Source organism: Pyxicephalus adspersus, chromosome 7, assembly GCF_032062135.1.
Source record: "Pyxicephalus adspersus chromosome 7, UCB_Pads_2.0, whole genome shotgun sequence".
Classification (NCBI taxonomy): Eukaryota; Metazoa; Chordata; class Amphibia; order Anura; family Pyxicephalidae; genus Pyxicephalus; species Pyxicephalus adspersus.
In genome coordinates this window covers 52,633,945-52,661,890 of record NC_092864.1, presented here as the reverse complement: position 1 = coordinate 52,661,890, position 27,946 = coordinate 52,633,945, and the positions used below count along the sequence as shown (strand labels likewise).

Sequence of the window (27,946 nt, the reverse complement as noted above, 5' to 3'; positions counted from 1 at the left end):
ATACACTTTCCCTTTTCTTTTTGTCCTTCTGGCCCAAACATTGCCTGGAGCATTTAAGCTGTGACACCACATTAACTTACACTGTTTTCTCCCTCGGTAGAGCTCCATTTAGTACCCATTGAGACCAAAACCAACTGGTAGAGGCACCATTGAAAACATTTCTGTGTCCCTAAAAGAGAACCACACAGAAATAGAAGCTCAGTTCCCACAAGGTTTGGGAGTGAAGTAATGCTACAGTCCAACACATTTGTAGAACAATATTTTAACTATTTAACTAACTATTCAGTTACAGAGCCCCATATTTTCTGCTTTTCAATCTACATTCATTGGTGCTTTGGTTGCTGTTCCTCTATGTGCCACTGCTGAACCCATTATAGAACCCCTTTTGGTCTATATTTATGACTGGTGTTTAAAATAGGGACTAGACCTCATTATTGTTGGGAAAGAAGGGTTTTGTATGTATGTACCCAGCACAGGGCCTGGCTTATATGTCCTACTCCTTTGGCTTTGTATCCAGGTATCCAGATTTAGCTCAATATGTATTCTTTTCTTAGAGATCAGTAGAGGTACAGAAAAGCAAACTGCGTCCTACAGAATCACAAAAAGACAAAAACAGGAATTTGATTACGACTGCATCCTTACAAATTCTTTATTTCATAATCTGTATAACCGAGGGTATATCATGGTTGTGTCTTTTGCTTACATATTCTATGCTAAAAGGTGTTCTTCTTTTCTCATCAAAAAGTTGGGACCAATTGTATACCCCCTCCAAAATATGTAAACTTTGCAGAAACAGAAACAAGAGTGCCAGTTGAGGGCTGCATGGTGCTGTGGGCATAGTAGTGGACTGGAATGTTTTAAAACATAGAAATGTGATAATGACAATCCACAACACGTGTGGTGCTCCTTGCAGTCCTCTCATTCAAGGCCATAGCCTATGTTGATCATGCAGAAATCATGGTTTGGTTGTACAATGATTTTGCCTGGCAGTGGTTACCTAATTCCATGTTATTATTCCACAGATTGTGGACATTTAGCCTAGCCAATTTCAACCATTATTTTTTTCAATACAATTTTAAGTATGCCTATACTTTTTTTTACTTTGTTTTGTTTACTTCCAAAAAAATTGATTGAGGAAGGCTTTTAATTAAAATTGTAGTCAAGTATTCATCCCCTTTGGCGGGTTATTTATGTAATCTTCTTCACATGCTGTCCCTATTTTACCAGAGGTAGGTGTCAGCAAAAGTTGGAACTCGAGTCGTGCAACTTGGACTCAAGTCCGACGTAAGTCACCTTGGGGGTTTTGTCCAGTGACCTGCAATTTGACTTGAGACTCGACCTCTGTCTTTCTCCTCTGACAGCTGAATGGGGGCTGGGAGAAAGGCAGTGAGGCTTCTGTAACACCGCCTTCCTCTCCACCCCCTTCAGCTTTCAGAGGAGAAAGCCATGGACTTAGAATGCAAGAAAGGTCCATGATTTTCTCCTCTGACATCTAAAGGGGGCGGGGAGGAAGGCGGTGTTTAAGAAAGCCCTCACTAAGTAAGACTTGCAAACAACTTGATAAATGAAGTGACTTGACTTGGGCTTGACATGGAGAAATTCTTGGTGACTTGAGAATAGACTTTGTACTTGGTATCAATGACTTGGGACTCGACTTGGACTTGAAGAGTGACGACTTAGTCCAACCTCTGGGTGTCAGGTGCATCTTCTCCATTTTGCAATGTAACTAATATGCACCAACTATGATAGCAAAGGAAAGTCAAGTTCTGCAATACTCACATTCTCTCAGATACTGTCCCATGCCGAAATTACCCTTCTTTGTGAAAATCATGGTGTTGGGTTGACAGGGGACAGGTAATAATGAGAGGTAGGCATCATAAGTGATGCTGAAAGTATAAACTTGACCCTAACTGCATAAAAAATCGACATCACCAACATAGTAAATCAAAATGTTTTACTCATTGACATATTTTAGTACATAACACTGAATCTTGCAAGATGTCTCAACAATAAACATCCAGTTTCATAAGAATATAGTACAAAATGTAGTGCAAGTTTCAAAGGACAAAATAAGTGCACATCTGTTAACAAAAGGAAAGGCAAGTTTATCTTTAAAATAGGGATGTCTTTCAGTGTACATTTTTTATATTATTATTTTATTACATTTTATATATGCCTATTCCATGTCTCAGTCATCTCAATGCACATAACAAATCTATACTGTATTCATTCGCTAATAATAAAAACATTCTATAACACCATCAGTAGATCGCTATAATACAGAATACAACTACAGTAAGAATTCACAGTTTCCATGCTCTTTGCTTACATTGCTTCTTTGTTCTTTTTCAGTCTCATTGCCACAGACATGCTCTGTCCCCTGAATTACACTTACCTGTCAGTGGGACTTTCATACCACAATAATAGTGGCAACTGTAAGTAGGACAACATGCAACTTACATAGTCAGCGGTTCTGGAGCTACCAGCTGGAATAAAAAATATAACTAATATAACACTCAATATGTTATTATGCAGTATAGTAGTTGCCACCCTGATTGTTTCTGCCCCATTCCCCTACAGCAGTCCAACAGCTTATACCTTGACTGTGTCTATGGCCAACCCATTACTGCTATCTAGTTCCTATCACCCAGACTGTAATAAAGTAGTACTATATATACACCTCTATTGTGTTCTAGAAAGTCCATACCTCTATTGCTATCTAGTACTTGGCACTGTAACCTGTCTATGCCTATTTTTTTATTCCTATCTAGTAAATATCTTTCTGACTGTGTCTGTGACTATCCCTCCATTGCTGGCGGGCACTGTACATCCTGTGTCTGAGTTTACCTGTTCAATGCTGTCCAGGACCTGACACCTTGACTGTGGCTGCACCTGTCCTTCATTATTGTCTAGTAGTTGCCACCCTGACTGTATTTTGATGACTATGCCTTCACTGCAATCCATAAAGCCTGGCATTGTCTGTAATCGTTTATTTCATGCATTTGCCTGCCATGCCAAGTGGCCTGTGTCCACCCCTGCATAGCACTACAGTAATTGACATCCCATTGTGTTTGTGACCACTACCCCATTAATCATTGTTGACTGATGACTCAACTTGCACAAAGTACACCGACAACAGATTTACTGCAATGTTGTTAATACTGTGCCCTAATTTGATAAAAAAAAGTTCTCACGAAACATACTTTTCTTTATTGGTAAGAACAAATAGGATGGTGCAACTTCCTGCTAATACTCAGTCCATTACTCAGTTGGAAACATCATCACGCAGGCCATTTCAGGTCCACCTATTTCTTGAGTGTTCTTGATCAGCTTATGGCAGGATTTCTTTTGCAGAATCGACTGTTGGAGACCTCAAGGTACAAGATTTAGACAGATGACCAGCTCTCTGTTGTCCTATGCTGATGTTAACATTTGGTTGGTAGGTAAACGAAGATTTTAACAATACATATAGCCAATAGAAAGTGAGTTTATGTACGAATTAATGTATTTTTGTATGGTTATTAATTCGAGATTTAGAATGACCCCATCATGGAGCTTTATTCACTTGTTCTTGAAAGTCCCTTCCCCTTAGTCGAGTCATTGTAATTCTGTCTTCTACCCTTGTAAGTGTTATCCTCTCAACATATACAAATCTAAATAAATGAGCAACATATATATTTTACCTGAAACCCAACCTTGACTTTAAAATTGCACAGCTGTGCAGACTTCTCTACTGCACTAAATTTGCTTACTCTGATTTACTCTGCTCACAGCCGGCATACAAACTGCAGCAAGTCAGATAGAGCCCATCTTGTTACCTGTCTGATGGACATCTAATCTCAATCCATCATTATCTATCCATTTTTTTACTAGCTCTACTGTCCCCTTTTATTCTTTGGATTTTAGTCGTCACATGTAGGCATTACCAGATTGCAGTTTCTCATCAAAACAGTATTCCTTTTTTATCTTTTTTGTTGGACAATCCTACCCTGTCAATTTTTTCTACCTGAAGACAAGGCATACCTAAAATTCGAAAAATCAGTGAGCCAATCACACAAAAAGGAACTGACATTTCTGGTCACATTTCTGTATATAAACAGAAACACAAAACGCCTCTAGGTTGACATATTGGATTCCTATTTTGACTGTTTTACAGTGATTACAGTGGCTGCAGATCAAATGAAAATGTCATTTTTAATAACATTAAATGACAAAATAACTTGTGTAGCAATCGCATATTCAATATTATGTTTCATTTGCTATAATAATTTTTACTAAAAGTTGATTTTTCCTTAAAACTCTTTTTCTGTGGCTGTACCCTGTTAAGTCTCTAATCCACTCCCATAATTGGAATGATCTCTTCATCTTGTAAACATGGTATTACCTTTGGCCAATGCAACATATATATTTATTTAGCTTTCCCAAGACAAAATATAGAAGCTGCCGCTGCTGACTTTTCATTCTGGATATGCTGGTTGCATATTTGGCTATGCTCACACTGGCCATGAGGTTGTGGTGTGGTTACATGCTACATGTGGCTTCCAACAGCAGCCCCATAGAGAAAGAATGAGGGGAGCAGTGAGCAGTTAAATACTGCTCACTGCTACCAGCTATCAAATGTGCAGACATTAGTTCTTTAAGAACCAGCCCTGCGGTGCAAGTGACCAAGCGGCAGGCGAAGTGCCAACTGCCGGGAGCCATGCCGGATCACTTGATTCTGAAGCAGGCATGAACCTTACCTATGCTGATGTTCCTAATTCTCAAATATGGAACCCAGTAGGTTACAATGACAGCCAGGTGCCACCAATTTTCTGAAGGACAACAATTTCCACATCTATCTTAGAAAATGTTTAGTTTAAAGCCCAGCTCCAGACTTTTTCATTGCACTCTGTGTCACTGGTGGGGAGAGGACCAGACATGATAATAGATCTCTTCAACAGAGATTAAGTAGTAAAGTTTGATACTTTCTGACAATGTTTTATTGCTTTTCATGATTTCCTGTCATGGTGACTTTCCCCCTAATTTTATACAATTGTCTACAGGAAGTAAAAGTAATTCTCAGACCAAAATGAAGATCTAAAAGAAGGTTCAACTCTTCCCCACTTTATTAAAAACTAAAATAAATGGCTGGAATTGGTCTCCAAGTTCTTTTAAAAAAGAGGATGTAAAGGAATAAGGGATGGTAGCTGGGAATGAACAGGTGTGAAAATCGGATGTGACAAATGTGGAACAGGTACGGGAATGTGACATAGAACAGAATGTGCTGTAATGTGTACTTGTGGTAAAGATGCCGGTTCCATTGGTAATTGGTAGAAAGGAGTTCTGGAGATTCTGTGAGTCTGTGGACATAAAAATTGCTGCTGAGAACCAATAAATGAAACATTTTCAGCTGAGACAGGAGGAAAAGGAGGTGGCAGTTGCTGGGGTAAGCTGTGCTGTATGGCAGCTATAGATCCAGAAAAAACAGGTGCCTCTATCTGCACCGGATACGGTGAAGGGCAGGTTTGCATTGCTGATGTAGGGAAAACTAATTTAAACATGTTGGGATGCACATTACATTGTAATGGATTTCTGTATCTGTTGCAGTGATATTTCTGTTTCTTAGAAAATGTTTCCGGAGGATGTGTTTGTTGAAAAGGGATGGAGACATGGGACATTAGCTGCTCAGATGTATATGGGTTGACATGTTTGTGTGCTTCTTTGTATGTTGATAATTGCCTTTCTCTAGTCTGTGGTTTAGTTTGCATATAATTGTTCTTTGGCTCTTGACAAGCTTGCTCAGCTAACATATCTCGTGATAATGGAGTTTTGCGTTTATCCTCAAGATTATTAATATGAGGTTGGTGGGTTCCATGTTGTTCACGGCTATTTTTGTCTCCCGTTACAGGCAATATATGGTTGTCAACTCTACATTTGACTTGGCCTGTCACATCATGAACATTTTCAATACAACAAAGTGGACTTGCTTCATTTCCTTTTAGTTCTATTAAACTTTTACATAAGTGATCCAATCTGCTTTCCACCACTTTCTTTATCTTTTCTATTTTCTCAAGTAGCTGCTTTGCTCTTAACGACTCCTCTTCTAACTTACAGAAATTGTCAGAAGGAAATTCCTCTATTTTCGCCAAATCAGGTTTCTTTTTACAGAACATTTGTTTTCCTGTACTTGTAGGGATGCTGTCTTTTACTACGCGAGTCTTTCTTATTCTTATGGATTTACATAAAATGTACAGGCTATCTTCTGGAAAAATGACCCCTAGGGAACATAAGGAAGATTTACATAGCCTGGGTCTTTTAAAGGACAACTCTATTTCATCTGTGACAGATCGGTGTGTTCTTTTGAAAGTGCAACTATGTTTTAAAAAGGTTTCTTGTTTTTCATCATTAGAACCTATTTTATCTGAACTCCAGCTACAAAATGTTTGAGAATATGCAATATTTTGAGAGCAGTGATCAAGTTGTAAGAGATTTGATTGGTAGTTGAAAGAACCTGTGTTCTTGCTGTGTTTATTTTCCATTTGATCGGCAAATGTTCTTTTATGATCAGCTTTCCAAGCTAGACATTCTTCTTTGATCTGTAGAGCTGGTGTTGTGAACAATTCTGTTTCTGTGTGATCATTCTCAGCATGTGGCACTCGATGAGAAAATGTCAAGTTTTTTAATGAGTAAAGCGAGTCTCTTGATTGCACATGTTGATCCATATTTTTTGGGAAACTTTGACAATTTTGCAGACACTTTTGCTTTTGTTTACATTTAGATGTTCTTACTCGTTTTCTATATTTGCAACCTCTATGCCTTCTTCTTTTAGTAGAGGATTTTCTATTACTTTTTCTCCTCTCTTTTATGTCTGAGTTAAAATCTTTGTCCAGGAGACACTTTGAAATGGTGTGCTTTTGATCTCCTTTGAAGCTGCAAATTAGATTATAACATTTTAAACTGTTCTGAGTCTTGGCCAGTTGCGGACATGGATCTTTCTCATCTTCTTTTATACAAGAGTCATAGTGTAATTGTGTAGAATACTCGGTACTGGGACTGGTACTGGAATAATATTGTTTTATCTGGTTAGGCAAACTGTTATCTGGGCAGACTGGTTGTACTTTTTTATCTTTTAAAAGACGGAAATCAAAATGTAGAGGATTGCAACTATAGGAGATGGATGGTTGTGTGCAAGTGTACATCATCATTTCAGAAGGCCATTGAAAAATTTTGGAACCATTTTTGCTTTGCACTGGTAGAAAGTCTTTATCTGGTCTTTTAGGAGATGTGTTCTTTTTATGTAGCATTCCATTATCAATAGGTGAGCTGTCTTCTGGAGATTTGTTGTATGTATTGTCACATGATAGATCACATACTGTCCTTTTCTCCTCCTGTATTGTATCTTCAACAGACCGAACCAAAAACCTGCGCTCATCACAATTTATTTGTGTTCCTTCACCTGCCTTGGATTTGTGCCATTCTACAGCCAGTTCCACATTTTCAGAAATATCTTCTTTTTTATTTGAGTGAAGACATATATCTGAGTTTACAGGTTGTGCTTGGACATTACAGTCTAAAGGCACTTTTAAATTGCAAGCATCAGGAGTTGAAAATGTTGTAAACTCTCTTTTATCCATTTCTATCTGATTTGTGTCCTGGGAAGCATGTCTTCTTCTAGGTGATTGTTTTTCACAAGCTGATATAGATTTTTGATCGTCATTTGGGCATGAAGATCCTTCTATTGGCAAAGATGATTGAACGCTAAATGAAGCCGGGAGAAATTTGCTTCTCCTTGTTAACCCATGACCACCTGAAATGTCTTCGTTAAAGTCGTAGAACACAGCGGCTGAGGCTTCAAGTTTAACGGGAGTCCTTTTTCGAAATGCAAAAGAGAAGCTTATTTTCCGTTCTTTGTCTTTTTTAATCTGATTGTGAAAGTTTTGGTTATTGTTTTCAGAACTCTCTGAACTAGATAAAAGTATGGATGCCATATTTGTGCCGTTATGAAGGTTTGTGATAGAGGCAATCTGTGGAGTTTCTGTTTCTAAAGAATGGACAATAGTACTTTGGAGATTGCCATGGACATGGTCATGTACCGTAACTGTGGTTGATTTGAACATAGGGCCACTTCCTGGAGCACTAAAAAAAAAAAAAAATTATTAGCAGATACAAAATACTAAGCTATTACCAATTAAAACTCAATTAAAGTCACAGAAATAGATAATTAGGTCAGATAGACATTATACTGACATCCCCCATTTTAATATTCTTTATCTTTCAGCAGTTGTGCAATGTGTCTAATAAAGTATAATAAGCACCAGAGTCTGACTTCCTAGGCCAGTACACTCTGCAATCTAATAGAACTCTTCAGATCCTCTTCATACACTCTCTGTTTTGCAGAAATAGAAGTCTGTGACATGAAATCTGTTATGTAGGGTCTGGCTGACCTTAGCTAGTTCGGCATAGACCATGGAAACCTTAAAGAGGCCCTTTTCAGTTTAGTTCTAAAAAAAAACACACTTACTATCAATTCCGCAGAGCAGTCCTAACCAAACGGAGGTGTCTTGCATCGTCCTGCGTCGTCCCGGCATCTGTCCTCGAGCCGGTGCTCCGTGCGCCACCATCTTCTCCTCTTTTTTTCTGGTTCTTCTTCCTACGTCACTCGATCCAGGCACGAGATCAGGTGACGTAGGGTGGAAAAAAAACTTGCTGATCTCATTGCGCCTGGGTGAGATTGTCAAATTTTCCTCTTTGCATGAAAAGGCTCCTTTTGCGCATGCCCGAGATGCTCGGGTATGCACAGAAGGAGCACCCAAGAGCCTCCCGTGATGCGTGACGTATTCCGGGAAGTTTCTCCGATGTGCTCCCATTCATTCTCGATCGCCTAGGCGAAGTGTATCTAAAAGTTTATAGTTTTGGAAAAAGTATTTAGGAATTAAAAACCTACGGTAGGTTATTACTGATCTGTATCTATTTGTGAATAGTTATTTGGTATATTAGATCTGATTATATTTGGTAGTTATTAGATCTGTATCTATTTGGTGAATTTATCAAATTTTTCTGATGTCACCAATCTAGGGGGTTATGGGTTTGCAGGGATTGGTCCTGGATGGGAAATTTATTACTCTAGGATATAGAACTTGGTCTCTTTAAAATCAGGGTGTGCACTGGGGAAAAGAGTCCAGGATAAGGGGAAAGCAACTGCAAAGGGTTGCTGTGTTTTAGCAAAAGCCTGGACTCTGGAATGGGAGGGAAGGTACTGGGTGGGCCTTCCTATTCCATCCCAGGTACATCCCCAGATTTTGCCACAGCAGACTGCAGGTCTGCTGTAAGACCACAGGTGTGCTAACATGGAGGAGAAAGTGGAAATAACAGCAGGTAGGCTGCAAACAAGCCTCTGTGGAAACTGCGTTGTTTTGAAATGAAAACTGTTGGCGCTGTTTTATCTTTGCTGATTTCAGTTATGGACTCTGAGGACTGCACGCACCCGTTTCCAGCTGAGGTAAGCTGCCTTTTTGTTTTGTTTTCTATTTATGCTGAAGGAAGCTGTTTTGTTTTTGGGAGAAAAATACAGAGACTTGTATGGATAACAAACTTTTCATTGTGCTTGCTGCAAGGGCTAATCCACCTCCATATCACAGGGGATAATGGTGCTCTTGCATATACAGTCATGTGAAAAGTTAAGGGCATGCCATGGTAGCTGTTGACCTTTTTTTAACACATTTTAGGAGGCAAACATTGGATCTTTATTGTAATAGTGCACGCAAAACACATGGGAAAAAAATTCTGTTTCATTTTCAATTTTTTATTCAACATAGGAATCAATAGATTTACCAATGTATTGTGGGGAAAAAAGTAGTGTCTTTGGCCTCCGAATCTGGTTTTGTCTGAATTAGCAAATTTGACATCCTATAGGCATTTTACTAGGCCAGCAATAAAGTAATTACATTTTTTTTTAAATAAAAATTGCTTTATATTACAGCCAAATGTGAATTGGCTTTTTGTTATGTCCTTCCAATGGCTTTTTACTAGTTTGTAAGTATGGAGTACATATGTGGATAAAGAATTCTGTCTTTACCTTGTAACTTTTCTAACCTGCTCTATAACTTTTTAATGACTATATAAAGATGGAACAGAGATTGAGTGATTACTGATAAATTGAGGTTATCTGGAGGACCCACTTAAGTGGAAACTGTTATATCTTCAAAAGTACCGTGAGAAGATTGCCAGAGACAGCGGAGAGTCAGACCCAAATCAGGGAATTTCATTTTCTTCCTAATATCATCTTCATAGCGGTGCAGTACCTTTGATGATCAGGATACACTGGCTATTTCTAGTACTGGGATATACTGACATTCCTGAAATATAGAGGTTTACCATATAGACATTCTGATCTACACTGTGAAAAGTCAGTTTGTAAATGTGGAACTTAAAAGTTAAGAGTTAGACACCTGAGAAAAATACCCGTCCCTTGGGTCACAAAAAACATGTTCTTATATAGGTCTAATGTATACACAATGCTCACTCCTGGCCAAGGATGGGAAATGTGTACACCCAGAGATGTATTGTGCTGTAAACTAGGGTATGTGGGAAAACAACCCAAAAAGTAAATGACCATATTGCACAGCACCAACATTCATTCTGCAAACAAGCTGATCACTTTGCCATTATGTATATATTTTACTGAAATGTTGCATTCAGAATCTGATTAATGGTTTGCAGTGCTTGATTAAGGGGTAATAGAATTACAGCTCTGAAAAAGATAAGGCTATGGTGGATTGATAAACTATCATTCCTGCATGCAAATTGATTATTTACAGATTTAGATCATAATATGTTTATTTAAATCGTAACAGCTTGTGATGAAAGAAGACCCCAAATATATGACTGAAGGTCATCAAGGGAAGATAAGGGAGAAAAAGTGCCTTAGTAATAAATGCTATTAGATTCTTATTGCTATACATGGTTTGGAGTGCCCTATTCTAAGTGGTGTGACCACTGGAGGGAGACATTGTATAAGTACAATCCCATGTGAAATACATTATATGTATGTATACCTATCCTATATATATTATATATATTCTATATATTTATACCTTGACACGAGGACGCCCGAAAATGTTGGTTAGTTGATTAGAACTGTTGATTAGAACAATCTACAAAATTTAAAAGCAAGTTGGTTTGCAGTAACTTTTTTGAAAGATTTGTATGGTGGAAAAAAGGTGTTCACGGAGCTTCCTGCACCCAATTTACAGTATATATATATATATATATATATATATATATATATATATATATATGTATCTCTGCAGCATCTTGTATCACTTAGTGAAACAATTTTTATATGTGAGCGTGTACAATAGTTTTGGACCTCCTAAGATTCTTCATTAGTGATAAGATAGGACAGGATCCAATGTAATTCTTTCAGAATAAATAACAATCTAACCGCCAACATGTGTCAACAGGAAGCCATTAGTAGTCATAGTAACATATGATATCCCGCATAGTAAAAAGAAACAAAGTAATGGCGCTCCTGGAAAACCTAATATAGACCTACCTATAAAAAATATGTAAAAATATCCAATAAACCATGAATGAATGAATAAATGCAAATCAAAATCAACAACTATTGTCCTCGATTGAATAGTATCCAAATCTACAGTTCCTTACACTTGCTTTTTTTAAATTATAACTTTCTGTTTTTCTCCCTAAGCATTTAATTAATGGGCAGGAACTGCAGTTCAGATAGAGGAACATTTATATTGTACCAATTTTTTGTGTGGTTTCACCCATATGATTCCAGATGGGCAATTTAATATACAGATTACAAGTGCACTTTGACGATACCCCATTAATGTCTATCCTTCTGCAAGTATGGGGACATGTAAAGTAAAGCCCTACGATCACATTGGCACTTTATAAAAACCAAATGTATAATGTGAACCAAACTAGTTAGACATGAGAAAAATCAATGTAGGTAGAGGAGCGAGTCCTAAAAAATCAGCTCCTACCTTTCTCTATTTTGAATAGATTTCCCCTTCTTGAAAAATTCCAAGGGCAGCCATTCATACTCCTCTATACCAACAGCACTTTGTTTTACAGTTCCTAAATCCCTGGATAAATGGAAGTCACCCACTGCTAAGTAATCAGCTGTGTCCCTAAAAACCATAATCTGTTTTTCCAATGTAAACCGTGTCCTAGGATAATCTTTAGAGGAGTAACTTTTCCTACATCTTTTCCAAAAAAAAAAAAAAAAAGCCATTCCTTCTTTGTCATGTTGCTAAGTATGTGTCCCTCTCTAGCCAGCTGCTTCAATGCTATAAACCTAAAGAGGGTATACAGTCCTCTCCTGCTCCTGTGTCACAGTCTATCTGTCTGTCATTTCCAACCCCCATTTAATGTACAGTGCTGCATAATATCCTAGCGCTATAAAAATCCTGTTTAATAATAATACTATGTTGGCGCTATATAAATCCTGTTTATTATTAATAATAATAATAATAATAATAATAATAATAATACTATGCAGCTGAAGATGCATAAAGGAGCGTATGATTCCTACCTGTAGGTTTTTACTTGTATATCACTATCCTAAATGATTCCTGCTTTGATATACCCTTACACCAAAAAGTTTTGGAATTTTCCAAAGCATAAATAAACCAGTTACAAATGTGTTAAGGTTTCTAATACAGCTTCCCCCATATGATACATATGCCATCAATGAAATGATATATGACTGCCCTATGTTGAACTTTATCCATAAATGTATTAACATGTAGTGAGAAGACATGTGACTCCATCCCTGCCCACCTAAACTGTTTAAATTGGAATTCTTAAAAATAATCCTAAATTCTAGATGAAAACATTTATGGCCTATACACATATATGAACTGCAGGAACATCCGTGATAATGTGCACATCACTGCAGCCACACGGATGGTGCATTGTGGATGAATTCATTCTGATAAACTCTTCAAATCACCTCCAGTACACTGTGATGAATTGCAGGGCAATGCACAAGACTGCAGTGCATTACAGAAAATAGTGCAGGTCCAATTTTTGGACCTCCGTGCAGCAATAGGCAGTCCATTCAAGTGAACACGGTGCACAGTACTGCACAGTCCCAACACAGTGCATGGATGTGAATTGGTCTGACTGCACGGGTAGCTTTACAAATTTCAGCTTTAAAAAGAAAATGTTGGCTTTTTCACTACATTTTAGCAAATATGGGGACATTTCAGTAAAATGTCACCATTTTGTGTCCATGGGAAAAGAGATAATAAAGGTTTTTAAGGGTGTAATGGAAATTAAGTGGCTTTTGACAATTACAGAAACTCCTTTCAACTATCTCTGTGCCAAAAATGGTCCTTCTTTAGCGAGGGTATTTTATGTATTTTTCACAGAATAAAAACTTACAATAGAAACAGATACAGATACGGAGACAGTATTTAGTGATCAAACATACGTACAAACAAAAAATACAAAGAACACTAAATGAAAGTAAAAACTACCTTAACTGCACACTTTTCACTTTCAAGTGGCAAAATAAGCAATTTTGCCGAAAATCGCCATGTTTTTCTCTACATGTTAGCAGCTCTTTTAACTGCTGCTTCCCAGTCCTGGTAATTTTCCGTGTTCCAACTGGGCTCAGCTGACAATTTCTTACAACTTACATCACAATCGATATCTAGAATGTTCTATGTACCAGATAACCTCTGTATGTGTCATTCGTGATGGAGAGAAACAGATGACTGGGACGTAGGAAGGGAAACTGCTTTCACCCCAATCTTAAATCTCTCTTTGTATAGAAAATGGCAAAGCATCTTATAATAAACCTATGGATTACTATAATCAAGTACAGTGAGATATGCAATCTAAGAAGATCTGCTACCAGATATGAAGCAGGATTCCCAGGATTAATCATAATGCTGTATGACCACCTGGTGCCAAGTCTCTTTTTCAATGAACCACACATGTATAATTCCCAAAGTGATTTATTCTTACACTTTGCAAATAGTGCATCTATTAAAAGTAAAAGTGGACATACAGGTAATTACATAACCCACATAGGCATAATTACAGTTAATATAGTGGTTTAATTTTAATTTCACCCTCTGCGAACAGAATGTTAAAATATTTATCCCGACTAATGAATTTACATTGTGCACTGAAATTAAAAAAAAATAGAATATTTTTTTTATAGAAATAGAACAGAATACAAAATTAAGGGTTTAGTTTACCAGCATTAGCATGCTCAAATATTTACTATCAGCCTATAATTATCATTTTTTTATTGATCATGAATATTACATTTGCATTGTTTTTAATGGTGCATTTTGTGTTTTTTATGTATCAAATTCACAATTAGGACCAAACCATGCTGGTGCATTTAACACATGCTTTAACCCTAGCTTACCCAATTTAGGGGCAGCCCCTATCCCCTCAATGAGAGTGGTATTATAACTCACCACAATGCGTCTGTTTGGATTTTAGGATTGAGATTTTTAGAGAGGTTTCTTAGAATCTTAAGACTGAATTGAAACATGTCTAACTTAACTATATGCTACAAGCAACAATTCCAACTTGTCTAACTTCTTTTCTTGATATTTTACAAGACTACTGACTGCTCTCCGACATCTACAACACATAAGTTTTTACACTAGTGCCATAAAGCTGGCAGGGGGAACTACAGCTAAATGCGGCGTAAACAGCTAAATGACAGACTCAGAAGTGCATTGGATGCTAATGGTGGCAAGTGACAGCACAAAACCTAATATGCTATTGGGTGGGATGAAGGTAAGTGAGTTACACAAACTAGAAATACCATCTGAGCCTGTCCTCCTATTGCTCTGCATAGACGATGCATTGGTTGATTTTAAAGTCTTAATACCAACAACACTACTACCATTAATAATTCTTGACAATTTTAACATAGGGAACCCTTGAAAGTTTTCATATTTACTGGGAAACGTCTGCTAGAAATACTATGTCCATAGCTCACAGGAAAATTAGTGTAGTGATCATGCTTTTTACATTGGTGGATAGTGAGAAGAATGTCACCCTTACTGGTGGCGAAAAAAGAACCCTGTTTTAGAAACTGCTGTAATAGTAAAATAAACATTGTTGTCACTAAGAAAGTGTGATCATTTTGGCCTGCCTAATGCATATTGTGGTATGTCAATTTCAATCTTTTCCATCACTTCAGTCTGAGCTGTGCCGATTTTTTGGGCAGCTGTGATCGGTTGTCACCTATACCTGGGTTTTGTGGATTTTTAACAAATGTGGGTCTGTGTAGCATTTCTACCTTTTCATGTAGATCCTGGCATAACAGTCCTCTAGCCAATATTTATAGAAATTTTAGCCTAGTTACATACCAGTTAGTTTCTCTTTTATGATCATCCAGTTTATGAAGCCTTTGAAGATACTTCTTTTGTTTGCGTTCATTCCGCCTTAATTTTAATGCTACATTTCGAGAGAATTCCCTTTGTTTGAGTTCCTTCAGTCTCTGTTGAGAAAACCAGATAATTAGAAAAGATGTAGCAGTGTATATCTTCTGTTTCATTTTGCAAAGGGAAATATAAATATGAAGACCTTCATCAAATACTGTCAACAATAGATGAAATACATCAGAAAGTCCATTCTGCTTCATTCTGTATAGGATTGACCAATGGAAAGATCAAAAGAAATCCAATATGTTCAGTAACCTATGTGATGTTTTTCATCCATATTCAACAACATTATAATTGAATAATGCAACCAAATAAATACACCTACCCATTTCTATTAACATCATACAGCAAAGTTACCCTAATAACGTTATGGAGTTTGTGTAAAAAAAACCTAGGCAAGCTTGCATGAAGATCACTTTGTATATGGTAAGTGTTAGTGGTAGCTGCTTGGATGTAGGTCATAGAACTTACCTGTTGTCTACTGTTCCAGAACCAAGTATATCTAGACTATTCACAAAACAGCAGTTTGCTATGAGACTTGAAGCAGCCAGTCGTATGGTTTTCCACCAAAAGGTGCTCAAATAACACACATTTCTTTTTCCTTCAGTACACATGTGCATACACAAACGTGATGCTAGCCCTGGCCATTTTTCATGTAAGTCAGCATACAGAACTGAATTTAAAGACATTTCAAAGCAAAAATGAATACACCGAAAGCCATTTTTTCCTATTATTAAAACTCTTCAAGACTGGAAAAGATAGACTATTATGGGTGAACCTGGGTGGTCCAGCAAACCTGGAATGGATCTGGTCCAGTTTTGAAAGCATTTGCCAACTAATAGCAAATGATTTTTAAGAAATTCATTGCAGGTTTGCTAGGTCACCTAGAATATCCCATATAAGTACATCTTCTCTTTAGCAATCAGGCCCCTGTTTATTTGGGCAAATAATAATATTTTTTTAAACAGAATTTATATAGCGCCAACATAATATGCAGAGCTGTACATTAAATAAGGGTAGCAAATGGCAGACAGACAGAAATAATGACACAGGAGGAGAAGAGAACCCTGCCCAGAAGAGCTTACAATCTAAGTGGAGGTGAAGTATTTCCCAATCAAGAGATGTTACTTAACCTTCTATCCTGGACATACAACATGAAAGGACAATGTTTTTAGGGAAAGAATACCCTCTCTTGGACAAGAAAATTTCGCCCTCTTGACTATTCTTGACTGTGTTTATGTCAAAATTGGGAATTTCCCCTTACTTTTATCCCTGGCAATTTTCAAGACAAACCGATGTAAACCTCTATAATGGGAACACAGACAACGATATTAAAATGACAAAGGTTCTAAACTCTCATCGCACTAATCAATGCTAAAGAAAAAGTTTGGACTTGATACACACTTCTTAATATTAAATATACAATATGGTAATACAGGACTATAAAGAAAAAGTCTCCAATTGAGGAATTGTTAAAAGATAAACATGAAGAAATGTGTTTCTGGTTTTCATTCTACAAATGCTAGTTGCCTGGTTGTCATTTTGACCCTCTTATCTAAATATTTATAGTCACTTATCTGGAACAAGTAGGCAGATTTGAAGCCCTGATTAAGATGTGCTTTGATATGCATTGGACTGTGATGTTCAGTAGCATAAGACCAAATTACATTTTTTTCTTTAAAGTTCACTGAACAAAGCTAAAAACATTAATGTAATGTAGGTATTACAGCCCGAGTCCATTTCAGATCCAGGGGGCAGGTATAATATCTTTCATCATTGAAATCATTACAGTTCCGTCAGAGTGGTTTGCGGACTTGGGAAGCAGGTCACAGTTTATTTAGTTCAATATAAGGAAAGAGTGTGCACCCCCGGGATGATGTGTATTAAGGCAACACATGCTTACATTGCACTTGTTCCATTGTGCTGCTCTGAACGCTTCTACATTACATTGGAAGCAGCCCTGAGCACTTGACTTCCACACCTTGGCTCATTGATTCCATTAGCAGTATGCAGGTTTTCTTTGCCAAGAGTAAGTACATTCCAGTATAAATCTAAGCTTTCAGTTCCCCTTTGTCACGGCCCACACTGATAAAGTTAATGCAATGGCAAATACAAACCGCAGCCGCTCTGGTTTTTGCTGAGTCTATGGACTCCTATAAAAACTATTATCTTCTTTCATATGCTAAGTCTAATCATTTTAAACAGCAGGGCAATGTTCCCAGGTATTTTCAAGAGGCCGGGCAGTTATATATATTGAAATATACAATAGCAGTGCTTCAAACATCTTTGCAAAGGTTATGCTTGCATGACTAAACTAAAATTGGAATCTAAGCCCTTTTATAATTTTTCAGAGTTATACTTTTTCTTATAAATCTGCTGTTTAGATTTTGCTGTATACTATACAGCACATATATAGAGCAGCAAAAAATGAGAAGGAATGAGCAGGAAAGCATGTGCAAGCAAGACCCAACAGCTGATTCTGGAGAACAGCGCCATCAAAACATAAACAGCGAAAACAGTGTAAATTTGAAAATGTGCTCCGAAATCCATGCCAAAATCTTCTATCCCATCTTCTATCCTTCTATCCTATCAGGCCATGTAATAAATTGGGGAAGTCAAAGGAGCAGGGCTTAATGAATAAAAAAGGTGGTGCTATTGCCTGGTGCAAACACGGAGCAGGGCCAAGACAAACCCATCAGATTTAATTTGTTACACAACACAAGGAGTCAGCTGGGGTGATTTTTGTAAAAAAACTTAATTTGTTTGCAGTCGTTAGCATAGAGATATAGGGGCAGTTATTGCTGATTACCATGCCTGTCATCTCGATTCCTTCTTTAACATTTGATTACAGAATGATCTGGAAAATGCATGTGTATATCAGGTGTACAGCTAACAGGCATACACACAACTGCTTCATAGGGCAAAAATCTAACCAGCCAATACCATGGCACATGACCTGCCGAGAAAAGGTGATTTAAGTGAATTTATACATAGCATGGTTGTTGGTGTCAGGAAGGCTGGTCTAAATATTTCAGAAACTGCTGATCTGTTGGGAGTTTTGCTAACAAACTTAGGATTTACAGAAAATGGTTTAAAAAAAAGAAAATATCTAGTGAGGGGCTGTGGGCAAAAATGTCTTGTGGATGCTAGAGGTCAGAGTAAAATGGCCAAACTAGTTCAAGCTAAAAGGCAGTAGTAACTCAACAATACCAGGTCTGAAGAGTCTTGATTTCTGCTGCATTGTAAGGATGGTGGTAACAGAATTGGGCCCCTTTGTACCTTTGTGAGCATCAATTAAATGCTGCAACCTTCCTTAGTATTGTGGCTGGCCATGTCCATCCTTTATGATTGCAGTGTACCCATCTTCTAATGGCAACTTCCAGCGGGATAACACCCCAAGTCCAATCATCTCAAATTAGTTTCTTGAAAATAACTATATTAAAATGTCCTTCAGAGTCACCAGATCTCAATCCAATACAGCACTTTTAGAATGAGGAGCAAAGCGGGATTCTCATAATGAATGTGCAGCCCATAAATCTGCAGCAACTGAGTAATGTTATCATGCACTATCATACAAGACATAGGGCCACACAAAGTTTGCTCACCTGTTTGTGTGCATGATCATAGGAATTAATATGATTATCAAATTCCTGATGCTTGTAATACTGCTTATCACAAAGCTCGCAATAAAAATTTGCCTTCAGAGTTTCCAGAGCGTTTTCTCGTGTGTTTTCTTTCTCAGCCAAGTCCTAAAAACATGAAAAAAATGTTAAATTAGTAAAATGGTATGACTAGGCCAGTCATTATCTAATTTGTAAGTGGAACTTTTTGTTGTTTTAAAGGAAGCAGGGAATGACTGCAACCTCTTTTAAGATTTCCGTCTATCTTTGCTCTGAAAATTCATCAACAGGTCAACAGCAGAAAAAAAAACTTGACGTTTTCACCCTATCATCATGATATAGTATCCCTAAAACCTCTATTGGAGAGGTTTTCCTTTACTTGATATGTAGATACCAGGCCATAGGTAAAGGGACAAATGTCCAATGGGAACATTGAACCATGGGGTGTAAATCCTACTCTGTTTAAAACTGGTTCCACTTTAATAATAGACACAGTTGTTCTTGCAGTTCTATTTTGTAATCAATTTTAATCACATTATTATAAGAAGACGATTTGTAGCATTTTACTCAGAGTCACATCATGCTTCTGGAGGGCCAATAGACCATTTTCTCAACTCTGAGATTTGTATTTATTTTATTTATACAACAAAAACACAATCTTCAATGCTCTAAACAGTACATAGAGCAGTACAATTTGCATGTATCCTTCATTTTAGGAATCTAACAGTCTGATCCCTCTACGTCAATCATACAAACTCCAATAAAGATAGTTAAAACTGAAATATTAGCTTTAAAAATGTACTGAAGAACCACAAACAGCCTGCAAAGGGCTTCCGATTTTCATCCAGGTGCAGATGCGGTTCATCAATCTACCCCAGTTTTTTATCAGAAGTGCAGTGATCTTCCTATCTGTTTGTAATATAGGCAAAATATTCCCAAACATACCCACTGAAGTCTTTCAATCAGAGAACGTTTGAGATATGAAAGTTTCAGGACTGACTTCAAAGCAGTTAATTCATTATGGCCACCAAACTAAGCTTACCCTGTGTTGAAAGTCTAAACATAATTGATATTTAGAAGGAAATAAGTTGTTTTTCTATACTGACAGCTTCATACATACTGCGGTAATATAGCACCAGCACATCCAAAATTTTAGACAAAGTCTAATGTACAGAGACATTCATAGGACACGTTCTTTAGCCAGAAAAGCAAGGTGTTTGCCATCACTTCTATTCTATTTTAATGAAAGTCAAAGAATTGGATTAAAAAGTTACATTCGAATAGAAAAAGTACGACCAGATTATACTACGAAGGATAACCTTTTAGTTGTTTGCCCCACTATTTCCCTGTACTGCGCAGGACACTGTTGGAAACTGCATTTGAGCGATATATTTAAATACTATTTAAGTAATACATAACTGGATTAAATTGTGAACTTCTTTGTTTGCCTAAAGCTCATCTTTTAAAGATCTACATGATTTCATTTCTGTAACACATTGATTATAGATTATATTATATTCTTGGTCCCCCCAATAATGCAGAGCACAGAATACATTGTTGGACTCTTCTACCTTATCCTAAAAGGTGTTTTTGAGCCAAGTTCCAAAATTTCTGATTAAAGACTGGCAACATTTCCCTATAAGGTAATTACATTTATTATTCAGCCAGATTAGTTATGCTTTACACATAGTACAGCCAAAGCTATCAATCTATGCTTACTGCATAATAATCTAATTATGGGAATGGAAGCATAAGGGCTGCTGAATGGTTTGGGTTTGATGATTTGACACTGACGTGCTATGATGGATATGGCATTTATAACAAAAAGAAGTTTTCAGTAAATTACAAGAGAAATAAAAGTTTTGCTATAAAAATTGATTATCTTAGAATTTGAATGTAATCCTGTTTAATGGAAAAGCAAGAACTGTTAAAAACACCCAGATATGGCCATCAATCAATATTATATCCTTTCATTGCACTTAGTTGTCAAGTAAGTGCAGCTTTTTACATATCTGAAGACCACCCACTGCTATGTAACAAAGAGGATCTGGTATGTCATGTGACTAGCAAGAATGAATACAATAAGCCACAAGCATTAAATATAATTTGTAAAGACCTTATATCATTTAAAACTAATATTTGTCAACATATAACTTCTTCAACAGAATGGAGATATATGTATAGTTGTCAAAAGTAGTTTGATTGGTCACCCAGAAGAACCCTATGGAGTCACCTAAACTACCATTGCAGGCTATATAATACAGACCTGGAACATGAATGAAAGTCAAAATAAAGTAGGGGGACCTTTTTATTCTAGGATAGTGACTTTGACTATTGATACTAGACAGTTAACATGACAGACTATCAACATGTACTTGTCGAATCAATTGCAACTATTTACCCTCCAAGAATAGCCTTCAAAAAATAGAGGTCAACATATAACTTCCTCTTCTACCGAATAGTGCTAGATGTATAGTTTTTAAGGCTTTTAAATACTTTCCCAAAAGTAGTTTTATTGGCCACTCCAAAGAACCTCATGGACCCACCAAAACATCATTTCTGGCCTTCTAGTTAAAATTGTAGTCAAATAGTTGTTATGATGACCACCTGGTATAAGCATTTCTTGATTCACAGACCTGAAACAAGTATGAAATTCAGGAAGGCCAGATCACCTTATCTGCTTTATTTTTTTGGGTCAGTGTCTTGGACTACTGATAAAAGAAAGTTAGCATGACAATCAAGTAACATGCAATTACAGAATAAAAAGTCACCTGAGACTAATCACCTTCCCAAAATATCCTTGAAACCTAAAAAAAAGTCAGCATATAACTTCCTCATATACAGACTAGAGCTAAAGGTTTTCAAGCTTGCAAACACTTTGTCCATTTGGAACAACATGGAATCTCCTGAAACACCCAGACAAGGGCATTAAAATGTTTACATTATAAAGCATTAGGTCCAAACATCTGACCTCAACCTAACCTCTTGTAAACTCAACAATACAGCTAAAAATTCTGAATAAACAATAGAATCTTAAAATCCAAGATAAAATATGGAAATGCCATATTTGCAATTCTTCTCTTTAACAGTTCAATATAAATCAGACAAAACATTTCCATGAAAATGAATAGGACATAACATATTGTTCAGTAAACTTGCTACATTTAGGCTTGCATACTGAATGTCGAGTTTTGATTTAGTGATATATAATTGAATAATTTCTAGATGAAAATCAATATACAATTTTAGGCTGACATGATTACACAGCATATTAAACCACATCAGAGCCTGATATAGTGTTGTGTGACACAGACCTACTGACTTATCATAATTATTAATAAATCTAAACATCTATCTGCTATGGATGCTGTCCAGGCAATTACTGGGCTGCTTTAGAATTTAAATTAGGAAAAGTTAATACAATTTTAGGGCTTTTTTTTAATGAAACATGAAGCAGAATTTAATTTAATCGGAAAGCAAGCCTAAAGTAATTATTATTTTTATTAATAACAGACAAGACGATGCTGTAACAGAAAAATATGTAGTAGGTAAAATCTTGCTCTAAAGAAGATTTATGTAGATAATCTGATCCTTCGGACTCTGTTACTGTGTCCACTTATTGGAAGGCAGCATTTTTTATTTCTGTGGCACTCATAGAGCTAGTTTAAAGAAACACATATACAGAGTTCCATCAGATCAAACTTTTACAAGCTCTGGTGGTTTTGATTAAAAAGCAACAGCCCCCACAGCTAACACCACAACTGATGCCACTTCTGGCTCCTGAAAATAATCATGGTTGTTTTTGGAATAGGCGAGTCAAATACAATTTCAGCAGCAAAAAGTGTATTTGAGACCTCTGCAGCACTGGGTCCTAGGTTCAAATCCCACCCCATGTTTATGTAGGTTACCTCGTACTCCAGTTTCCCTCACACCTCCAAAAACATGCAGCTAGGTAATTGACTTCCCCAGAATTATCCATGGCATGTGCAGAAAATAGCAAAACCAAAGTGGGGACTAATCCTCCCCTTTGCTAATTAAAGCGGGATTCAAATTGTGCTAATTAGTGTCAATGATAGGCGAGGATTTTGCAGGCAGGGCACTTGGGTAGCTTCTTTAAGGTCAGGCAGATTCAGTAAACCTTTTTCCAAGGTTCTTATAGTATAAATAGAGATTACTCTGCCAAGAGACATTTTATCAGCAAGAACTATATACCCTCCTTAACTAAAATTATACCTCATTCCAATCGTGTTGTCTTTTGTTAAAGCATGCATAGAAGTGTATCCAAAAGTAAGATTTTAAAGGACTTTACCAATGAGTTTTAGACAAGATTCCTCCTACATATGATATAATATTGTTAGTCTTGTTAGCTAGCAAATTTTTATAGTGCAGTAGCTGCTATTTTTCTTTTTGTTTTGTGAGAATGTATAGGGTGAGCGTTAATAAAAAACAAAACTTTATTAAGTGCTGATGAACGCTTTCCATGGTACTGAATCTGTGTTTAAACACAGTTCAAGCACTAAGAGGGTTAATGTTACATTATTTTAAGTACAATGTGAAAAAAAACATAGGTCCTTCCTCCCCTGATTTCCACTATGCACCAGGTAATAAACTGAACATTGTGCAAGGCAAAAATTGAGAAATACTGGATGAATTTTATAATCTATTTTCCCTGAATAATAAAAAACAGTACAGGAAAACAGAGATGTTGGGCAAATCCTCTTTGTTGACAAATGGGTACATCTTTAATGATGAAGTTTTTAAAGTCTTTTCAATAAATGTTTTATTTTTTTTTTACCCTAATGGAATCACTTTAATAAATTGTGGAAATGTGAACACTTGATTGGGCTAAAGTTGAGTACATTTTTTGTTAGATAAGTACATCCCTAAAGCTTTGCTATTTGTGTGCCATAAGGGATACTCCCCTGTCTTGTATGTAAATACCAGACATAAGCAGAAAACAAATTTCAAAGTAAAAGAAATTCCTCCTAGCTTTCATCAGAACCAACCTTTACCTTGAAACATTTCATTCTATTCCTGTTTGGTGGCAACCCATTTTTTTCTCATTTTCAGTTTAGTTATATAATTGTGAAGAAACAGGTACATTTGCAGAAGGAACAAATAACCTACCTGGTCATATTCTTTTTTTTACTTTTACTTTTAGGTTTAGTTTTACTTTTAATAATTTTCTATTACTGCGTTAAGATGTTGATTTTTCAGCTTAACTATCACTACAGTAAGCCATCATTAACAACCCCAGGTTTTGCATCAGATATATGTGTGTGTGTGAATATATATATATACACTATGAAAGAGCAGTTGAAGAGAGTTTGCAGAACCTTGCCCCCTGAGTCCTCAAAGCCTGCAGGCAAAGCTGGAGTAAATGGAATGCAATAACTTATTTTATTGCAGATTTGGTCTTTTGGCTGAGAGTCATAAACTTGCTCTTGTGCGGACAGAGCTCAGGTGGAGCCAGAACAATGACTTCAAATGCCTCATGTGAGGCAAGCTGAATGTAATGCGTCAAGGATACCCGAGGCCCTCTGTGTCTCATACATCACCTAGAAAGGGACTGAATGCTCTGTTGTGAAGTATAGGACGCTCTTTTACAAAGTGATGGTAATGATGCTTGTTGCTCTTTTCATCCCTGTTCTGTTCTGCTTCTGAACTTGCTCTTTATATTTTGCCAGACTCATCTAGTCCTGCCTCTGATATGTAAATATACCATTTTCACCTAAACTACAATGATCCAGAACTATATTACACTGTTTGTGCATTCATATCCAGAGACGCCCCTTGTTAAGTACTGACCGAAGGAGATTGTGTGCACCACTATTGAAAAAAATAGACTTTCAGTTTTTGTTGCAGTTTAATGATGTTTTAGAAACCAAACAATTTTTAGCAAACAAAACAACAAAGCAGTACAATACCACCATTCTTTGTGCCATGTAGCTGCTTGCTTGCAAATAGAATATATTTGTTCTGAAATGGGTATACACATTCTTAAGCAACACATACACTAAGAACTAAAGAAACAGCTTTCTGCAGCACAACAATTCTGTAAGAAGACATGTGTATATATAGTTTACAGAATACATGAATGCAAAGAAAGGAAAATGTGGATAACACGTATCTGTAGACTGACCTCTTAAAGAGGAAACCTTTTCAGGTCTAGAAGCTTTTTTATATATTAATAACTTGTATTTATATAGTGCTGACATATTACACAGAGCTTTATAAAGTTCATAGTTATGTCACTAACTGTCCCTTATAGGACCTCATTCTAATGTCCCTGCCATAGTCATATGTCATTAATTCAGTCTAAGGTCACTTTTTGAGGAGAAGCCAGTTAACCTTTTTGTGATGTAGGAGTGCCTGGAGGAAATGTATCCAAGCCTGGAACCCTAATGCCACAAAGGCAAGATTGCTAGCCACTAAGCCAACCATACTTTTCCTGTTATAACATTAAAAGTTGGGAGTCACAAGGCCCTGAGGACTAGAAGTGGTATAACGTATAGCAAAATCAAATCTTTTTCTGACATAAGTAGAAACATTTTTTATGTAATAAAATTTTAAAGGTCGAGTGTCAAGGATCATTAAAAATATGTTAATGGTCCCTTGCTTGAATTGAACAAGTAAATTGGTGATGTCCAGGTCTATTCCCACTATGGAAATGAACTCTATTTACTTTGAATGGAACAAATGGTGTAACTCAAATAAAACAGTCAGCTGATTAAAGTAGATTACATTTTCAAGGAATCAACTTTTTTCTTTGAAAAATTTAATCACAGTGGTGAGGTGTGTAGAAGCATATACTGTACATTGATATTTATAAAGTTGCTGATATTATGTACAGGACTGTAGGTTTGTCCTTAAGTTGAATTTGTATGTAAGTCGGAACAGGCACAATATTTTAATAAATGCAATTAGGACAGATGTTTGTCCCAACATATTATTAGGCAGTGTGGTGTTGGGTACTGTATTAAATCCTCACTGTGAGTTAAGCAAGAAAAAAGAAACTTTATGGAGCCTAGACATTCATTAACTTCTGGAGCAATCTGTGCTTTGATATGCAAAATGAAACAACTGCAGAGTTTGTCTTGGCCATTAAAGAGTTACAAGAGCTTGCAGAAGAGATCACCCCCTTAAGATTACCCACAACCTCAGCTGTGTTTAGCAAAATATTTCTTCTGCAAGTCATGCAAACCAACCCCTCCCCCCTTCAAACCTCTGTCCTGCACACAGCGAGCAGGGAAGCCCTGTTTGTATCTAGGAGTTGTCTGTATGTGGGATGTCCTTAACTCTGGGACTGCCTGTATGCAGCACTAAGAGGAAAGACATTTTAGTGTAAGCTACAAGCCAACCAGTTAGCACTCACACAGGACTGAGAACTAATAGTAAATTCCTGCATGTAAATTACACTAAAATGTTTTTATGTCTCTGACGAATATTCCTTAACGAATATAATTGTGAACCAGCCCTAGTAACAAATGGGGTATCTTTTCCCCTCTAACAAACCACTCTGGAAGATGAAATCATTTTGATAAACTGTGACGTTTAGGAACATTTTCTAAACTGCTTGGAGCACGCCAATGCACAAGGTTTATTATTATATATGTGATAAAGCCAAGACTCTATCAATAAGTTAAACTGCCTTCTCCTTGGAATGACAATAGATATTAAATTGTTTCCTAGCTGTTGTCATTTGTCATTTCTAAAGTGATAGCGCCTGTGTGTTGTTTCCAAGCAGGAAGTCAGAAGAGGATGATACAGAAAACAAGCTCAGCAGGGAATTTATACTTCATATTTTCCTATGAATATCTTCTATGCTTGTACGAATTGAATTTCAAAGAAATGATCAATGGGGGCTTGTAGCTTCATGTTGTGAAGGTTGAAAATACAAACATTTACAGAATTGCTAGGTTTTGCAATGACCTCTTTCTATTTTTATAGAATTGTCCAAAGATTAAAAGCAGCTTGTGGATAACCAAGCTTGCACTGTAATAACAGCATAGAAGAAATAACAGCTATTTGTAAATGATTAGGGAATAAGCAATACAGTTTATAGAATATCCAATTGTGGCATTCCATTCTTCCTGACCATTTAGTTTCCCTTTCTTACTTTAATAATAAAAATCTATAAAATATTAAAGTATTTAACGTTCCCCTTGTAGTCAGCTTTCCCCTGCATTGCAAGAATCGTCTAATGAGTAAGCAATAAGGTGAATGCTTATCTTATTTCTCACTAATGCAGAATTCTGCAAAATTGGTCCAAGGCTGCTCCTCTTTGCTGTTCAAACAGGAGCAGCTCCCCAATGGATCAGCAGTCTTGCCTTGTAGATATGGATGCATCAGAAACCACTGACTGCCATAGGAGCAAGGAATACGATAAGCGTAACTGCTTCCCACAATCCCTCCCAGACAAAACCAGCATTTAATTTCCCACGGGGTGCTCATTGCAAGGAAAAAAATATACCGTATTTTTTGCCGTATAGGACGCACTTTTTCTTCCCCAAAACTGGGGGGGGGAAAGTTGGTGCGTCTTATACGACAAATACCGTGTTTCCCCGATTTTTGATAAAATAATTAAAATAAGACACTCACCCGATAGCTGATCCTGTGTGTGTCTCCTCGATGCTGGCTGCAGTGTGTGTCTCCTCCTTGCTGCAGTGCAGAGCCAAACTGAAACTAAGAAGCCGGCACACGCGCCCCCGCGATTCTGAACCAGGAAGCACGCTGCTGATCCCTGCCCTAACGGAGTTACCCGGCCGTACAGTGGAAAAAAAGGTAAGTGAACAGAAAGGGAATATGGACGGCACAGAGTGATCAGAAGGGGAATTTGAACGGCACAGTGATCAGAAGGAGAATTTGAACGGCACAGAGTGATCAGAAGGGGAATTTGAA

General features: G+C 37.0%; 1 protein-coding gene across 1 annotated transcript in view; it reads right to left on the bottom strand.

Annotated features, from left to right (window-relative positions):
* Positions 1–3,161: 3,161 nt before the first annotated feature.
* Positions 3,162–27,946, bottom strand: part of ZNF804A (zinc finger protein 804A) — a 90,818-nt gene continuing 66,033 nt past the window's right edge. Inside the window, exons 2-4 of the mRNA XM_072418432.1 lie at positions 19,031–19,174; positions 15,351–15,481; positions 3,162–8,115 (exon numbers count right to left, since the gene is read on the bottom strand). Coding sequence (XP_072274533.1) covers positions 5,151–8,115; positions 15,351–15,481; positions 19,031–19,174 — 3,240 coding nt within the window. The 3' untranslated portion in view covers positions 3,162–5,150. The remainder of the gene's footprint in view (positions 8,116–15,350; positions 15,482–19,030; positions 19,175–27,946) is intronic.